The following is a 15,914-nucleotide window of genomic DNA, read 5'->3' on the forward strand; positions in this document are numbered from 1 at the left end:
CACCACTCTCTCAGTAAAAAACGTACCCCTCACATCTGTTCTGAACCTACCCCCTCTCACCTTAAATGCATGCCCTCTGGTATTGGATCGCTCGATAATGGGGAAAAGATATTGCTTGTCCACCCTATCTATGCCCCTCATAATTTTATATACCTAACCTAACTATGTGACTCTAACCTATGTTCTCACACTTTTAATGACAGTCTTAAATTGTTGATCTCCTACATCTGGCACCACAATAAGAGCAATGCAAGCCTGTCACAATTTAAAGAATAACTTGTCAGATCTCGTTTTAGTCTCCATTGGCCAGTTGAGAAAGCTCCAATTCACATTCTTGGTCTCTAACTGGGAAAGATGCACAATATTAACAAACCCATTGAGGTAAAATAGTTGATGTACTAAATTTTCAGCAAGCATTCATTGCATATTATTAGAAATGTTAAGCAGTAATCATAGATTTAACCTTGATGTACAAACTAATTCCAAGGAAATCCACTTTAAATCTTCATGACTGAAAGTCCATGCCACATATGGGCAACGCATCAACATACTTGTATACTCCAGATGAAAATGACCTCATTCCCAATGCAGAGAAGATCTAAAAAAAATTGTAGATGCCAGAAGTCTAGAATAAAAACAGAAAATGCTTGAAATACTCAGCAGATCAGGCCACATCTATGTGAAGAGAAACAGTGTTAAATGTTTCAGGTCAAAGGGGCTTCAAACTTGAAAAGTTAACTCAGTTTCTCTTCCCACAGATGCGACCTGACCTGCTGAGTATTTCCAGCATTTTCTGTTTTTATTTTATTCCCAGATCATGTACCTCATTAAGAAACAATGCAGAACTCAGCCGCTGAGACATCAAAAGCACAAAAATACCCTAACTACTCCATTCTCAATGGAGTTTTGATGAGGACCTCAGTTTTCCACTTGAGTATTCTGCTATTTAAAGTAAGCTAAGGAGATGGGTTAATGGAAAGAATACAATCTCAAGTCAATACACGTACCCAAAAACATACAATGCAAGCCCATCATGGTAAAAAATCTTTTTAAGAAGTGATTTTTATAAAGCTGCTGAATGTTACAGACTGCCACTGTGATCATATCCAGAAAGCAATATGTTCATTGCTTTAGTTTGCAAACACATTAATTTAATTCTGATGCACGATCTTTTAATGAAAACAAGACTCTACATTCCCTACCCATAATTCTTATTTGCATTTTCTTCACAACATATTGGAATAATTAACTTTCATGATCTCTCATTCACATGACATCTTAGGATACACTGTCGATTAATATTTTCATTTAAATTTGCCTCTTCTTCTCTGGAAGGTGCTGACAAATGTTGGATTAAAATTCTAAGGATGATTTTCTAGTCTAATACTTTATCAAATTTCTCATTCAATGTGTGTGGCCCAGCAGTCTTCTGATAACCTTATCAATTTTCACGGGAATTGGACAATGATTCCTAAAAAGTTTGATAGGGCGATGAGAAGTTTGAAAGGCAAGTTTGACAAAGCACTAGAGTTTCACCCATAGAGTTTTATTCCAACACTTGTCAGCACTTTCCAGGAAGGAAGATATTTGGTGACATATCCGCAGTGTATTCTTAGACGTCACATGGTAGAGAGACTGGAGAAGAGCAAATAACATTCACAATGAGTTGAGGAGAAAAAGTCATGAAAACCCCTTTTCTAAAAACAATCAAATAGATAATGAGACTAAAATGCATTAAGTTTAATGAATTATGTAATGTTCTTCACTAGATATGTCACCAGGGCAAAATGCTACCTCCTTGACGATTTTATACAGATTGTGATTAAAACCTTCTACATTTCTTTCAATACTTGTAGGTTTGTACACCCAGGCCAAACCTTTGGCTTCACAATCTAAATTGGCTCTATGCTTTACATTAGAAATAAACACTTGATATTTTCACCAGCTGCAGAACGTGACAACTATAACATGTTAGTCTGTGGAAAATGATCTCCGGTAAGGTCAACTGACACTGATTCCAACATTGTATTTAGCACTCAAGGCTGATTTTGAGAAGATCAAGGAGCAACTCCCAAAACCCGAGGACCTCAAGGGAGCTGCCAAGGGTTTGATGAGGCTACAGGATGTGTATGCCCTAAGCACAAAGGGGTTGATCAAAGGGGAGTTTCTACAGATAACTGGAGGAGAGGTTTCCAGTATCTACAGGCCAAGTCTATCCAGCACCCTTTCAGCAGATGACTGTTTTCAAATTGGAAAGGTATGTAAACAATGATGGAAAAATGTCAGTGACAGAGCTTTATGGTTTTGATTGAGATAATGGGACTTGTATTAAATACATTCAAAATGCATTTGTGCATTTTTGGAATAAGATTCTCTTATATGAGTTTATTGTTACCAAGGTTATGTTTAAGGTGCACTGTCTTTGCTGCAAGGTATTTACATGTTTACCTACACTGCATGCATGCATTAATTAACTGTGCAGATTGTTTTCTATTTTCATTAGCTATTCAAAGTGCTGATGGCTTTTGATTGACATCATCTTGTAGATAATGACACTTCTTACAGAGGGCTGTGTTGAGATTTTGTATTAACAGTTGGATTTGAGAAGAACACTTGGAAAAGTGGTCACTGGAAGCATTTACAATTTATTTTAGTTGTATTTAGAGAGATGGGCCTCTCTCTTCTCTGCTTATATCAATGGAGAAGGATTCTTATCTTGGAGAAACTGTTGAATGAGGAGAGATTAGGTCAACTAGATTAGTATTCTCTAGAGTCTGGAAGAATGAGATGGAACTTATTTGAAACTGGCACAGTTCTGACAGGGCTAGGCAGACTGTATATGACGCGGATATTTCACTGGCTGGAGTAACTAGAACAAGGAGTCACAGTTTCAGGTTACAGTGAAAGAGGTTTCGGACTGAGATGAAGAACGGTTCTTCACACAAAGGATGGTGAACCTGTAGAATTCGCTACCACAGAGGGCTGCAGAGTTGAATATGATTATGAAGGAGATAGATAAATTTCTAGATGCAAAGGACCTCAAAGGATGTGGAGAGAGAGCAAGAATGTGATATCAAGTTAGGTGATTAGAACTGAAATGACAGAGCAGGGTCAAAAGGCCAGATGGGTCAACTCCTACTCCTATATATTTATGAAACATTTCTGTGTCAGCCAGCTAATTCCTGCTCTCCCAATTGCCGAGATGAAAATCTTTTCCCCAGTTTTTCATTTAATGAGAACCGGGCCTAAATTAAATCTTGAGCAGCAGCACAAGTGAATAATTATTTTGAAATCCTTTGAAGTTGGCCAAATTTTCGATTGAAAATTAGCTTCTGACTCACTATTAGGCATTTTACACTAATATCAAATGATAATGAAGTTCGTTGGTACTGAATTTCATACTGACCTTATTGAAGTGTGTGGGATAATACTGAAGAGAGCCATTGTGATCAACAGATGTTGTAAGACAGTCCATCAATAAATTGAATCAGGAGTGTTACATTTATTATCGCAAGCCTCTGGATTACTAGTCTGGTATTTTAACCACTTCAGCACGTGATCTACCCCATATCTAGAAGCAGTCATTTGAGAGTTAGATTTTCCAGTAGAAAATCCAGATGAATTTCACAAAAGTCAAAAGCTACCTTAAAAGATCAGATCAGACTAGTTTATTGTCAATATACAACAGGGTGTAATGAAATTTCTGGCCTGAGTGAAGCTCACAATGTAAACAGTGGACATGGTAATAATAAATACAGTAAAAACATCAGAATGGTGCAAAATATCATGCATGTTATAGGATGCACAGGAATTTAAAACTGATCATTTTTGGAGTGCACATTAAATGTGCACTTATTGGACATGTAAATGCATATAAGTGCAAAGGAAGGTACTTTGCTGATCTGATTAAATGATTATTGGGATGGGGCCTGTGACCTGCACACCATTGTGTCTGTTATATAATTTTATAAGAAACAGTCTGCTATCACATTACGAGAATATCTCCATTATGTAGTGTATTAGATAACCCACGATTTTATATAGAAGCATTCTTGTGTAACTTGCGTCTAAACTCACCAGGCATTCAGACATCATTTTAAATCTACATTTTGTGTTTCCATCCCAGGTTGCCTATGATACGGGCGACTATTATCACTCAGTTATTTGGCTAGAGGAAGCAGTGACTCTTTTCCGACAAAGTATAGGAGTCTGGAATACTGAAGACCAAGGAAGTCTTGAGGAAGCTCTGGATCACCTGGCTTTCTCTCATTACATGGTAAGTAGTGTTTCTTAAGCAGCACTTACACTAAAACTTGGAACAATGCAAAAAGGATCAGCATAGTCTCCACGCAAGGCTGACATGCAAACTTATAAAGCATTAGATCGAAAATAATATCCTCCTGACTTAATTTATTTGATGTAATTTGACCTCCATTTGTGTATTTAGTGATTAAAGGATAGCTTAGTGATACACTAGGAGAGGTCAAAACGGGGAGCCACTGAGCAGTTTGCCTGATGTCAGTGTGGAGAAAATGTGGAAGTGGTAAAAGTGCACATAAAATAAGAATAGGATTAGGTAGAGTCAACGTAGATTTATGAAAGTAAAATCTTGACAAATTTCTTTGAGTTTTTTGAGATTATAACTAGCTATAATAACAAAGGAGAACCAGTAGATGTGATGGATTTGGACTTTCCGAGGATATTTGATGAGATGCCACACAAGACACTATGAGACAAAAACAGATGGCAAAAGCACATGGGATTGGGGGTCATGGACTGGGGCAAACTGAGATTGGTTAATAGTCGAAATAAACAGATAATTTTCAGTTTGGTGGGCTATAACTTATGACATGCACTTATGACTTATGGAGGCTCCAATGCGCAACATCAAAAGAGAGTGCAGAGGGTTGTAGACTCAGCCAGCTCCATCATGGGCACAACCCTCCCCACCATCGAGGACATCTTCAAGAGGCTGTGCCTCAAGAAGGTGGCATCCGTCATTAAAGACTCTCAATGTTTCAGGAACAACTTCTTCCCCTCTGCCATCAGATTTCTGAACGGTCCATGAACCCATGAACACTACCTCATTATTTCACTTTTGCATAATTTATTTATTTTTTTGTAACTTATAGTAATTTTTATGTCTTGCACTGTGCTGCTGCCGCAAAACAACAAATTTCATGGCACATTACGGGAAGCGAGGGAAGAGATTGCTGCGCCTTTAGCGATGATCTTTGCATCCTCACTGGCCACAGGAGAAGTGCCAGATTGTTGGAGGGTGGCAAATGTTGTTCCTTTGTTCAAGAAAGGGAGTAGGGATAACCCTGGGAATTAAAGACCAGTGAGTCTTACTTCAGTGGTGGGCAAATAACTAGAGAAGATTCTTAGAGACAGGATTTATGGGCATTTAGAGAAGCATAGGCTGATTAGGGACAGTCAGTGTGGCTTTGTGAGGGGCAGGTCATGTCTCACGAGCCTGATTGAATTCTTTGAGGATGTGACAAAACATATTGATGAAGGTCGAGCAGTGGATGTGGTGTACATGGATTTCAGTAAGGTGTTTGATAAGGTTCCTCATGGAAGGCTTATTCAGAAAGTCAGGAGGCATGGGATCCAGGGAAACTTGGCTGTGTGGATTCAGAATTGTCTCACCCATAGAAGACAGAGGGTGGTGGTAGATTGAGCGTATTCTGCCTGGAGGTTCGTGACCAGTGGTGTTCCACGGGGATCTGTTCTGGGACCCCTGCTCTTTGTGATTTTTATAAATGACTTGGATGAGGATGTGGAAGGGTGGGTTAGTAAGTCTGCTGATGATACAAAGGTTGTTGGTGTTGTGGATAGTGTAGAAGGTTGCTGTAGATTACAACAGGACATTGACAGGATGCAGAGCTGGGCTGAGAAGTGGCAAATGGAGTTCAACCTGGAAAAGTGTGAAGTGATACACTTTGGAAGATCAAATTTGAAGGCAGAATACAAGGTTAATGGCAGGACTCTTAGCAGTGTGGAGGAACAGAGGGAATTTGGGGTCCATGTCCATAGATCCCTCCAGGTTGCCATGCAGGTCGATAGGGTTGTTAAGAAGTATATGGTGTGTTGGTCTTCATTAGTCAGGGTATTGAGTTTAAGAGCCGCAAGGTGATGTTGCAGCTCTATAGAACTCTGGTCAGATCACACTTGGAGTATTGTGTTCAGTTCTGGTTGCCTCATTATAGAAAAGATGTGGAAGCTCCAGAGAGGGTGCAGAGGAGATTTACCAGGATGCTGCCTGGATTGGAGAGCATGTCTTATGAGGATAGGTTGAGTGAGCTAGGGCTTTTCTCTTTTGAGAGAAGGAGGATAAGAGGTGACTTGATAGAGGTGTACAAGATGATAAGAGGCATAGATCAAGTGGACAGTCAGAGACTATCTAACATGAAAATGGCTAACATGAAGGGGCATAATTTTAAGGTGATTGGAGGAATGTATAGGGGGGATGTCAGAGGTAAGTTTTTTACACAGAGAGTGGTGGGTGCACTGCCTGCAGAGGTTGTGGGGGCAGATACATTAGGGACATTTAAGTGACTCTTAGATAGATACATGAATGATAGAGAAATGGGAGGGAAGGGTTAACATTTGGGAGGGAAAGGTTAGATAGATATTAGAGCAGGATAAATGTCGGCACAACATTGTGGGCCGAAGGACCTGTTCTGTGCTGTAGAGTTCTATGTTCTACATGTCAGTGATAAGAAACCTGATTCTGATTCGGGGATCAGAGCTGAGGCTCCAGACGTTTACAATCTATTATCAATGATTCGGATGAGAAGACCAAGGATGGAGAAAGGTTTCGGGGTTGGGAGTTGGGGTGGGCAGGATATTTAGGTAGGCTCAGTGAATGACTGAGGATGTGGCAGACAGAGCATAATTTGGAAAAGTGTGAGGTCATCCATTTAGGTGGACAAAATATAAATGCAGAGTATTTTTTAATTAGTTGAGAGATTGAAAGGTGTTTAGAGGGACGTGGATATCCTTGTAGATGAATCACTGAAAGTTTACATACTGATACTGCAAGCAATTAGGAAGACAAACGATATGTTGGCCTTTATTGCAAACAGATTGAGTAAAAGACTGAAGACATCTGACTGAAATTATGGCAAGACTGCACTAGGAATATTGTGTACAGGTCTAGTCTCCCTTCCCAAGAAAGGATATCATTGCGATTTAGGGAATGCAATGAAAGTTCGCCAGGTTGATGCCTGGAATGGGGTAATTGTCCTTTGAGGAGAGATTAAATAGATTGGATTTACAATCTCTTATATTTAGAATAGTGAGAGGTAATCTCCTGGAAGTATACAAGATTCTTACAGGAGTGAGATGAAAAGAAACATTCACACAGAAGGTAACAAATCTTTAGGATTCCCTACCCCAGAGGTGTGCAGAAGCAGAATAGCTGAGTATATTCAAGACAGTGATCAATATATTTTTGGATATTAAGGGAAACATGGGGTATGGGGTTAGTGCAGGAAAATTCAGGTAGAAGACCAGCTATAATGTTACTGAATGGTAGAGGGGCATGAGGGGTGAGTGTCTCACTCTTGCTTCTATTCTTGTGTATCCCAGGAAAAAAAACATGTCACAGAGAATGATCTCGTATCTATCCTGAGTTTCATGATCTTAAACTTAATTCAGCCCAGCATTGTGAATTTTGATATTGCAATCGGAACAGACAAAACAGTTTGAGATACTGGAAAAATTTCTGAGGTTTCCTGGGAACAGTCCTGTTTACCACAGAATGTTTGAAAAGTGGGAAGTAACTTGGGGCATTTTATTGTTGTGGGCACTGCTTATGCAAATTGTTATTGCTGACTCATCATGAAATTAATACATTTTCAGTTGCAATCTTTTGAAGTAAAATGTCCATAAATCTGAATATTATAAAGCATAAAGGAATACCTCAACCTATTTTATTAGGGTAATGACGAGGCTCATATTTGTAGAGGATGAGGCTCACATCTGTGATGTTCTGAGCTCTAAGTCACTTTCAATGAAGCATGTGGGAAAGTGGGACTTAAGCTAAACACCTGAAAGACAAAGGCCCTCTACAAACTGCCCCTGTGGTACAGCATCACCCTTCGATATTAATAAGACACTGGAAAGCATTGATTACTTCTCATATCTCAGGATCTACCTCTCAGCAAAGGCAGACACTGATGATGGAATTCACCATCACCTCCAGTGCACCTTTGGTATCTGAGGAAAAGAGTCTTCAAGGAACAAGACCTCAATACTAAGTTTTTGATTGGGCGCATTGATCACTATTCACCTGTATGCCTCCGAAATATGGATTACTTATAGGCATCTCAAATCACTGCAGAGATACTATCAATATTGTCTCTTTAAAATCCTCCAAATCCATTGACTGGATAAGTGAGCCAATATCAGGGTTCTCTCCAAGACCAACATCCCTCAGGATCAAAGCTCCAATCATGTTCAACCATCTCTGCTGGTGGACCACTTCATCCATTTGTTATCTAACACCAGAATCTCTTCTGATTCTGACAGAGGAAGTAATAGGGAAGATATTTAAAGGAACTTCGCAAAGCCCCCTTGGGAAAAAAAACACAACATCCTCATCAACTTGAGGGAATCCCTAGCCCAAGACTGCTCAGAATGGAGGACAAACAGTGCACTGATAACCTCAAGGCTGTACGATGGGAGCACTAGAAAGCCAAGTGAAAACTACAAAGTGAGTGCAGAACCTCCCAAACAACCCTCCTGCCTGCCCAGCCACATCACTTCCCTACCTGTGACAGAGTCGTGGATTGAGGAGAGGCCTAATCACCCACCTTGAAACTCACACAGTAGAAGCAAGTCATCCTCAACCCCAATGCACTGCCCAAGAGAGGAAAAGATTAAGAGAAAAGATTAACATGCCATCTGTCGGATATGAATTATTTTTGTCTTCTATATCATGGGCACCCATTATTTCCAGTCTCCAGTTAGATCTAGGATTGCTTAGTGATATAGGCTACAAACCACCCAAGGTACCAATCAGTGACACCAAACTAGGAGGTCCAGACAAGCTTGAAGGTATGATACAGGCATCAAGGTCAGAAGCAATTTATGGTGGCCTAAACGAAGTACATAGAACAATGTGCAAGCAGAAATTTGAAATGTAGCACCTGAAATGGATTTCCAACGGAACATGGTTCATTGTTTTGCCTTCTCATTTTTAAGTATTCTGAATTTCTTCATTCTTCAAAACAAAAGGTTCCAATTTGGGATGAAATTATATACAGTACATGTTCATTATTACTGTTTGGACAATACATTTGAGTATAAACCTTTTGCCTCCACAGATGCTGCTTGACCAACTGAGTTCTTCCAGCCTTCTGATTTTTGTTGGTAGTAGAGCTTGTGGATTTTGGAAGATGGTGTTTGGGAGTAACTGCAGAATATTTTGTAGATGGTACATGCTGGAGGCACAGTTTACTGATAGTGGAGGGAGCAAATGTTTAAGGTGGTGGGTGGGATGCCAATCAAGTGAGCTGCTTTGAACTGGAGGGTGTTGAGCTTTTTGAGTATTGCTGAAGCTGCACTCATGCAGGCAAGTGCGGCTAGTGAGGGATATGGGCCAAACACGGGCAAATGGAACTAGCATAGATGGGAATCTTGGTCAGCATGGATCAGATGGGCCGAAGGGCCCGTTTCCATGCCGTATGACTCTATGTGGATGAAAAGTATCGTACTGCAATACTGCTCAATGCTCATGTATTGTTTTTCAGATAGGAAATGTCGGTCATGCCATGATTCTCTCTAAAGAGCTGCTACAGCTTGGTATGTGCGGCTAAAATCTTTTTTCCTCTTAATTCTCCAAAGCTGCAGCTTCCATGTGGCAACCACCAAGTCTAATCAAATCCACTATTATTTTTTGACAGCTTCATCTTTCGTCATCTTAACCTATAGCCATTTTTAAATGTAAAATGCCCCAAGGTCTCAAAAGAAATTTATGTATTTCATCCATTACTAACTCTACATCCAAAGAAACTTATGAAAGCAAAGAAATATCTGGAGCCCCACCACTGATCCCTGGGAGCCCCGTCAGTCATAGCCCACTAAACTGAAAATGATCCATTTATTTTCACTGTCTATTAACTAATCATCAATCCAAAACTTCAATATTGCTCCATATTTGGAATGGCTCTAATATTACAGCTCACCCCTATGAAGTGAATGCTGAAATGGCTTCTCATTGAGTCATAGTCATACAGCATGGAGGTAGGCTGTCTGGCCCATTGAATCCCACTGACCATCAGACAGCCAGTTTACGTTAACCCTACATTAATCCTATTTTATTCTCCACATGTTCCCATAAGTTTCTAATCTGACATGAGTCTTGTCTCATCTGTAGTCTCTAATTCCCTTTTACATTTCAGTCTCTCTTTTTCTGCTTTGTCAGCTCGATCAGCAGAGTCCTGATGTGAACTCAGCTATTATTATGCTATCTAATACACTGTTACTTAGTGTTGTACAGTCTGTCACTACATTAGCTTTGTTTTTGATATTGAAAACAATGTGCAGTCTCTATCTCCCCAGCCAGTTTGGAAGACTTGATCCAATATCTGGTGTTATCAGCTGTTCCCTTCATCGTTTGCAGTTTTTTTCACAAAATGTTCAAAAATTCAAGCTTTGCTAGGCAATACTCTAAAGCACTAATAGTCCCAATGAAAGCTTTTGCAAAAGGCAGAATTCTGCCTCAAGAATTCACATCTATTTCTGGACAGGCTTCACAATAATACAATCCCACTTAACACATGTCTGGTTATTTTTCAACATACCCATAGCTTATAAATAAGGTCTGATCTTACACACAATAATCTGTGGTGCTCAGTCGATTAATGCAACTATGGTCTGTAAATCATTAGCATTAAAAATTCTGTGCATATCTGCTTTACATGTTAAATTTTCTGCTTTTATTAAACTAATTATTTGTTTATTAATGAGAACTTATACACCTTTTCTACATTTACATTATTGAAATTATTCAAATACTACTTTGTTGCCTGACTTCTCATCAAAAGATACAAACAATAGAAGAATTGCCAAGAACATACTAAAGTATCAAAAAATCTTGGGAGACTCTGCAGATGCTCAACCAAAGGACGTTGTGCTTCAAAGACCAAATGTGACTTACCTACTGACCAGGGACGTCTATGAATCACTGTGCCAGAAGCTGGGCTCACAGGTAATAGCATAGCCTCCAGGCTCTACTGTACAGTTACTCCAATTAATTCATATTTGGTAATTTCTGAGGCAGGAGGGCTTTCCAATTTTGTTTTTTTTTTAGCTAGCTACATTTCTTGTCTAATTGTATAATCTGTGGCTGAGATTCCAATTTACTGTGGGATCAAAAATCAAAGCTTTGAAATGTCATATTATTAAAATTTATTTTATCACTATAGAACATAGAACACTACGGCACAATACAGGTCCTTCGGCCCACGATGTTGTGCCAACATTTTATCCTGCTCTAAGATCTATCTAACCCTTCCCTCCCACATAGCCCCCTATTTTTCTATCATTCATATGTCTAAGAGTCTCTTAAATGTCCCTAATGTATCTGCCCCCACAACCCCTGCCAGCAGTGCATTCCACGCACCCACCACTCTCTGTGTAAAATAACTTACCCCTGACATCCCCCTTATACCTTCGTCCAATCACCTTATAAGTTGCATGTGGGGACAAGTTTTGTATTGCTTCATATTAAAGAAAAACAATTACTGAAACCTTTCTCCCACCCCACTATATAAACCACTGCTTAACTCGTGTCCTATGACTTGGAAGGGAATTGTGTGAACAGCTCTGTTCATTGGAGAGGCTTTTGGAACAAGAAATGAGGAGAATTGTGAAAGAAACATAAAGTGGTCTGTTAAAAATATTTGTGGTGATGTATACCATCCCACAGCATGTTATTATTGCCACGGTTCTTTAATGATTTAGCTTTTGACTTGTGCACAGATTTAAATTCAGCTGGTTCTAGCCTATCCTGCCATTGAATAATGGTTTTGTGAAATACTTGCTCATTACATTGAGTGTATTTTTTTAATATAGACCATGCAAGATTAAGATTATTTTAATACTTGAGAATATTATTCTCAATAAAGAATTGGTCTAGTATATTTGTTAGTCTGTACACCTTATTATTGATTCACTATATTACAGCCAACGCACTATCAAGATTCAAAACTTTATTGCTCCTATGAGTCAAACCTCAGTCCACACTTGATTCTCCAGCCTGTGAAAAGAGAGATTATAAGCCAGAAGCCATATGTTGTACTGTACCACAACTTTATCAGTGACTCTGAGGGAAAGAGGATAAAGGAGATTGCTGCTCCCTGGGTAAAGTCCATTTAAGCATCTCTCTTTTTGTTTTGATGTTAAACATTATTGATCTCCACTAAGGTGATAGGAATATGGGAAATGTTAAGCCAATATTAATGATTCTTGAGTTTTTTTCATGTCTGTAGTCTAACAAAGTATTATTGAATTCTCCAAGCATAATTGGATACTAGGATGTGGTTTTCTTTAAGTTCTGTGGTGTACTTAATGTAAATTTTGCATCAGGAGTATTGTAACCAGCCAGTTCGTGGCCTTCCTCTCACTCCTCTGACTGCCAAACAGTGGCAGGTTTGTACTTTGGTCTTGCACCTGTTAGATTATAGAGGATCCCAGAACATCCCAGCAATGGTTGTAAATCAGGAATTGTAAGGTAGAGAAAATTACAATCACCAGGCAGCGGTACTAAGCAAATTGTTGGCGCTGGAGGCTGCCAAATCTCTGGGTCCTTGGAATTCATCCTAAGGTCTTAAAAGAAATGTCTTGTGAAACAATTGACGTGTTGGTTTTAATTTTCAAAAATGTTCTAGAATTGTGGGAGATTTGATTAGATTAGATAAAATAACAGTGAATGTAACTCCTTTATTCAAAAAGAAAGGAAGGCAATGCATTAAACTGCAGGCCAGTTAGCTTACCATTTGTCATTGGGAAAATATTAAAATCTGTTACTAAAGACATTGTAGCAAGGCACTTTGAAAAATTCAAGGTATTCACACATACTCAGCATGGTTCATGAAGGAAATCTCATTGGCAATTTATTGGAAATCTTCGAAGAAGTAACAAGTACAGTGGATAAAAAGGAACAAGCGGATGTACTATACTTGATTTCCAAAGATCGATGGATTATTGCAGAAAACAAAAGCTGGTGATGTAGGAAGTAACATAGTGGCACAGATAGAAAATTAGCTGGCTAACAGGAAACAGAGGGCATGAATGGGTCTTTCTCTGATTGGCAAGATACAATCAGTGAATAGCACTGGGGCTTCAGCTTTAAACAATTCATAAAAATGACTTGGATGAAGGCACCAAAGAAATGATTGCAAAATGTGCTGGTGACACGGAGATAGCTAGGGAAATTAGTTGTGAAGCGACTACAAAGGGATATAGATGGATTAATGAGTGAGCACAGATCTGGTAAGTGGAGTATAATGTGGGAAAGTGGGAAATTGACCATTTTGAGCAACAGACTAGACTTGTATCTGTTGGTGTTTACAAATTGAGAGGCAACTTAATTGAAACATAAGATCCTGAGGGGTCCTGGCAAGGTGAATGCGGAGAGAGTGTTTTCTCTCATGGGAGAATCTGGAACCACTGTTTAAAAGTAAGGGGCCACTTGTTTAAGGTTTTTTTTTTGTGTGCTTTGAGTCTTTGGAACTCTCTTACTCCAAGGGCAGTGAAATCAGAGGTAGATAGATTCTTGATAAGCAAGACAAAGAAAGGTTAGTTGGGGTAGGTGTGGATGCAGAGTTGAGGTGACAATCAGCTCAGCCACAATCTTACTGAATGGCATCGCATGCTTCTAATTCATCTGTTCCACACAGCTTAGACTGCACCAGCTTACTTCACATTGGGTCTTTATAGCGACTGCACAGAGGGCTCTTTTATACCATCAGATCTGGATGGATTCCAACCAGATTGCTTGGGATGAAAAGCCTCTATCTACCCAATGAACCACATAGTCTTCTGCTGCCGATGTTTATAGTGGAATTAGCATATTAACCAACTACTTGCACTATGAAGAGATACCGAGAACAACATGGAGGAACATATTGATTCCCGTTCATTTTCAAACACATCTTTTAAATGTTATTATTAAAGACATCTTTAACTAACATGTGCAAATCCTGGATCATCACTGACTCCAATTATTCCTTTACTTTGAAGGATGATAGGAGTTTTAAAATAACACTGTGGCAGGAATAATTTCCAGTTGAGAATTATTTATTCCCAAGAATTTCCAGAAAATGTCATCATGCAGAAGAGTAACTAAAAGTGCCCAGTCAGTTAAATGCTGTCAGTATCTTATGTGTGCTTAAGTAGTTTAAATTAAGTAGTTTAAATTTTCTGATTATAATCAAGCCTGTGGTCTCTATTGCTGATTATCACTGTTTAATAACATGGAAAGTGCTCTACCATACTTTGTTTCTTCAGGGTAAAGAGAAGTTTTAGGGTGGGGGAAAGGGTGGATGGTGCAGTTGTGCATACATGTTGGGAGAAATGGCAAGAATTGAACTTTCTGGTAATTTTAAGTAAAAACCATTGAGTAAATATGGTAGGAATGACATATTCCTTTCACTTCATCCATTGCCATCTCTGATCCCAAGCTATCCACTGCTATCTATCTGTGTCCACCAGGGATTCCTGCCCTTTGGAAGCCTTGGCTGCAGGTACCTCAGGACCATGAGTCACTGCTGATGCAAAGGTTTTGTGCAACATCTTCGCATTGGATTCCAATCTGCATCATAAGTCCTCATTGTGTTCATACTTATGAAGCCCTTAGCTGCCTACAGTGAGTCGTTACTGTATGTAGCACTAGTTAATCTGGCACTGATGTCAAGCATGGTCCCAATCTTGATAGAAGAATAAGTTATTTTGTTATAAACCAACCTCTCCAGCTCTCCAGGCAATGGTTTGTTCAATTTACCCTTTCAGTTGGAGCTGTGTGATTCAATTGTTTAAAAATCACGATAAAAGTCCACAGCTCAGGAATTCTGAGATTTGGTATGAATGCAATTGTCTCACATGTATTTGATGATTCTGCACAATCAGTTGGATTATTTTCTCTGACGTAGAGGAGCAGATGATATCCATGTGTGGTTTGTCTCGCACTTACTATCAGGTGTTCAAGTTGACATGAAAGCCAGCATTCCAGTTTAAGGTTTTCAAGTAAGGGGCTCACTGCTAAAGGTTAAAGATCGCATTATAGTGTGTGTCGAGAATATAACTGGTATTTTCATTTTATTCATGAACTACGCACTTAATGTGAGTTTACTGCTGACCTGCAGCCCCCATGATCACTTCCTGCTCTGCTCTCCTGTGCAGAAGGACACATTAGGGCCTCGCAGATCAATTGTTGGAACTTATGTCAATCCTCCATGTTGTGAAGTCTGGATGAAATCCTAGACCCAGCTGGAAAAGGCAAACAACCCCTTTTCTGTGGCTGAATAAAGCATTATCAATCAAGCGCTTTGACCGCATGGGATTTTGAAATCAAACTCCACAATGCACCTTGATTGGTTGAGGAACTGTTACTCAGACTTCAACCGATTTAAATTATCCCATTCTTCCATGGTGAAATATGTTACAGAGCTCAACAGGATTGTGCTTGTTTATAATACGGACACCAGTGTGTAAAAGATGGATGGTGACTATGGAGATTAGAAGCTAGGCTTCCTCTTGGGACAAGCAATATCCTTTTCCCATTAATGCAAGATCCAATACCAGAGGGCGTGCATTTAAGGTGAGAGGGGGTGGGTTCAGAACAGACGTGAGGGGTACATTTTTTACTGAGAGAGTTGTGGATACCTGGAATGCGTTGCCTG

The 15,914-nt window shown here is 39.4% G+C and overlaps 1 protein-coding gene across 1 annotated transcript in view; it reads left to right on the plus strand.

The window, feature by feature from the left end:
- The window catches only part of p4ha3 (prolyl 4-hydroxylase, alpha polypeptide III), a 63,015-nt gene that overhangs the window by 12,001 nt on the left and 35,100 nt on the right, over positions 1 to 15,914 (plus strand). The window contains exons 3-7 of the mRNA XM_052025557.1: positions 2,034 to 2,257; positions 4,127 to 4,276; positions 9,762 to 9,813; positions 11,058 to 11,221; positions 12,199 to 12,375. Of these exons, the coding sequence (XP_051881517.1) occupies positions 2,034 to 2,257; positions 4,127 to 4,276; positions 9,762 to 9,813; positions 11,058 to 11,221; positions 12,199 to 12,375 (767 nt within the window). The remainder of the gene's footprint in view (positions 1 to 2,033; positions 2,258 to 4,126; positions 4,277 to 9,761; positions 9,814 to 11,057; positions 11,222 to 12,198; positions 12,376 to 15,914) is intronic.

This window comes from Pristis pectinata, chromosome 11 (assembly GCF_009764475.1).
Source record: "Pristis pectinata isolate sPriPec2 chromosome 11, sPriPec2.1.pri, whole genome shotgun sequence".
Lineage (NCBI taxonomy): Eukaryota > Metazoa > Chordata > Chondrichthyes > Rhinopristiformes > Pristidae > Pristis > Pristis pectinata.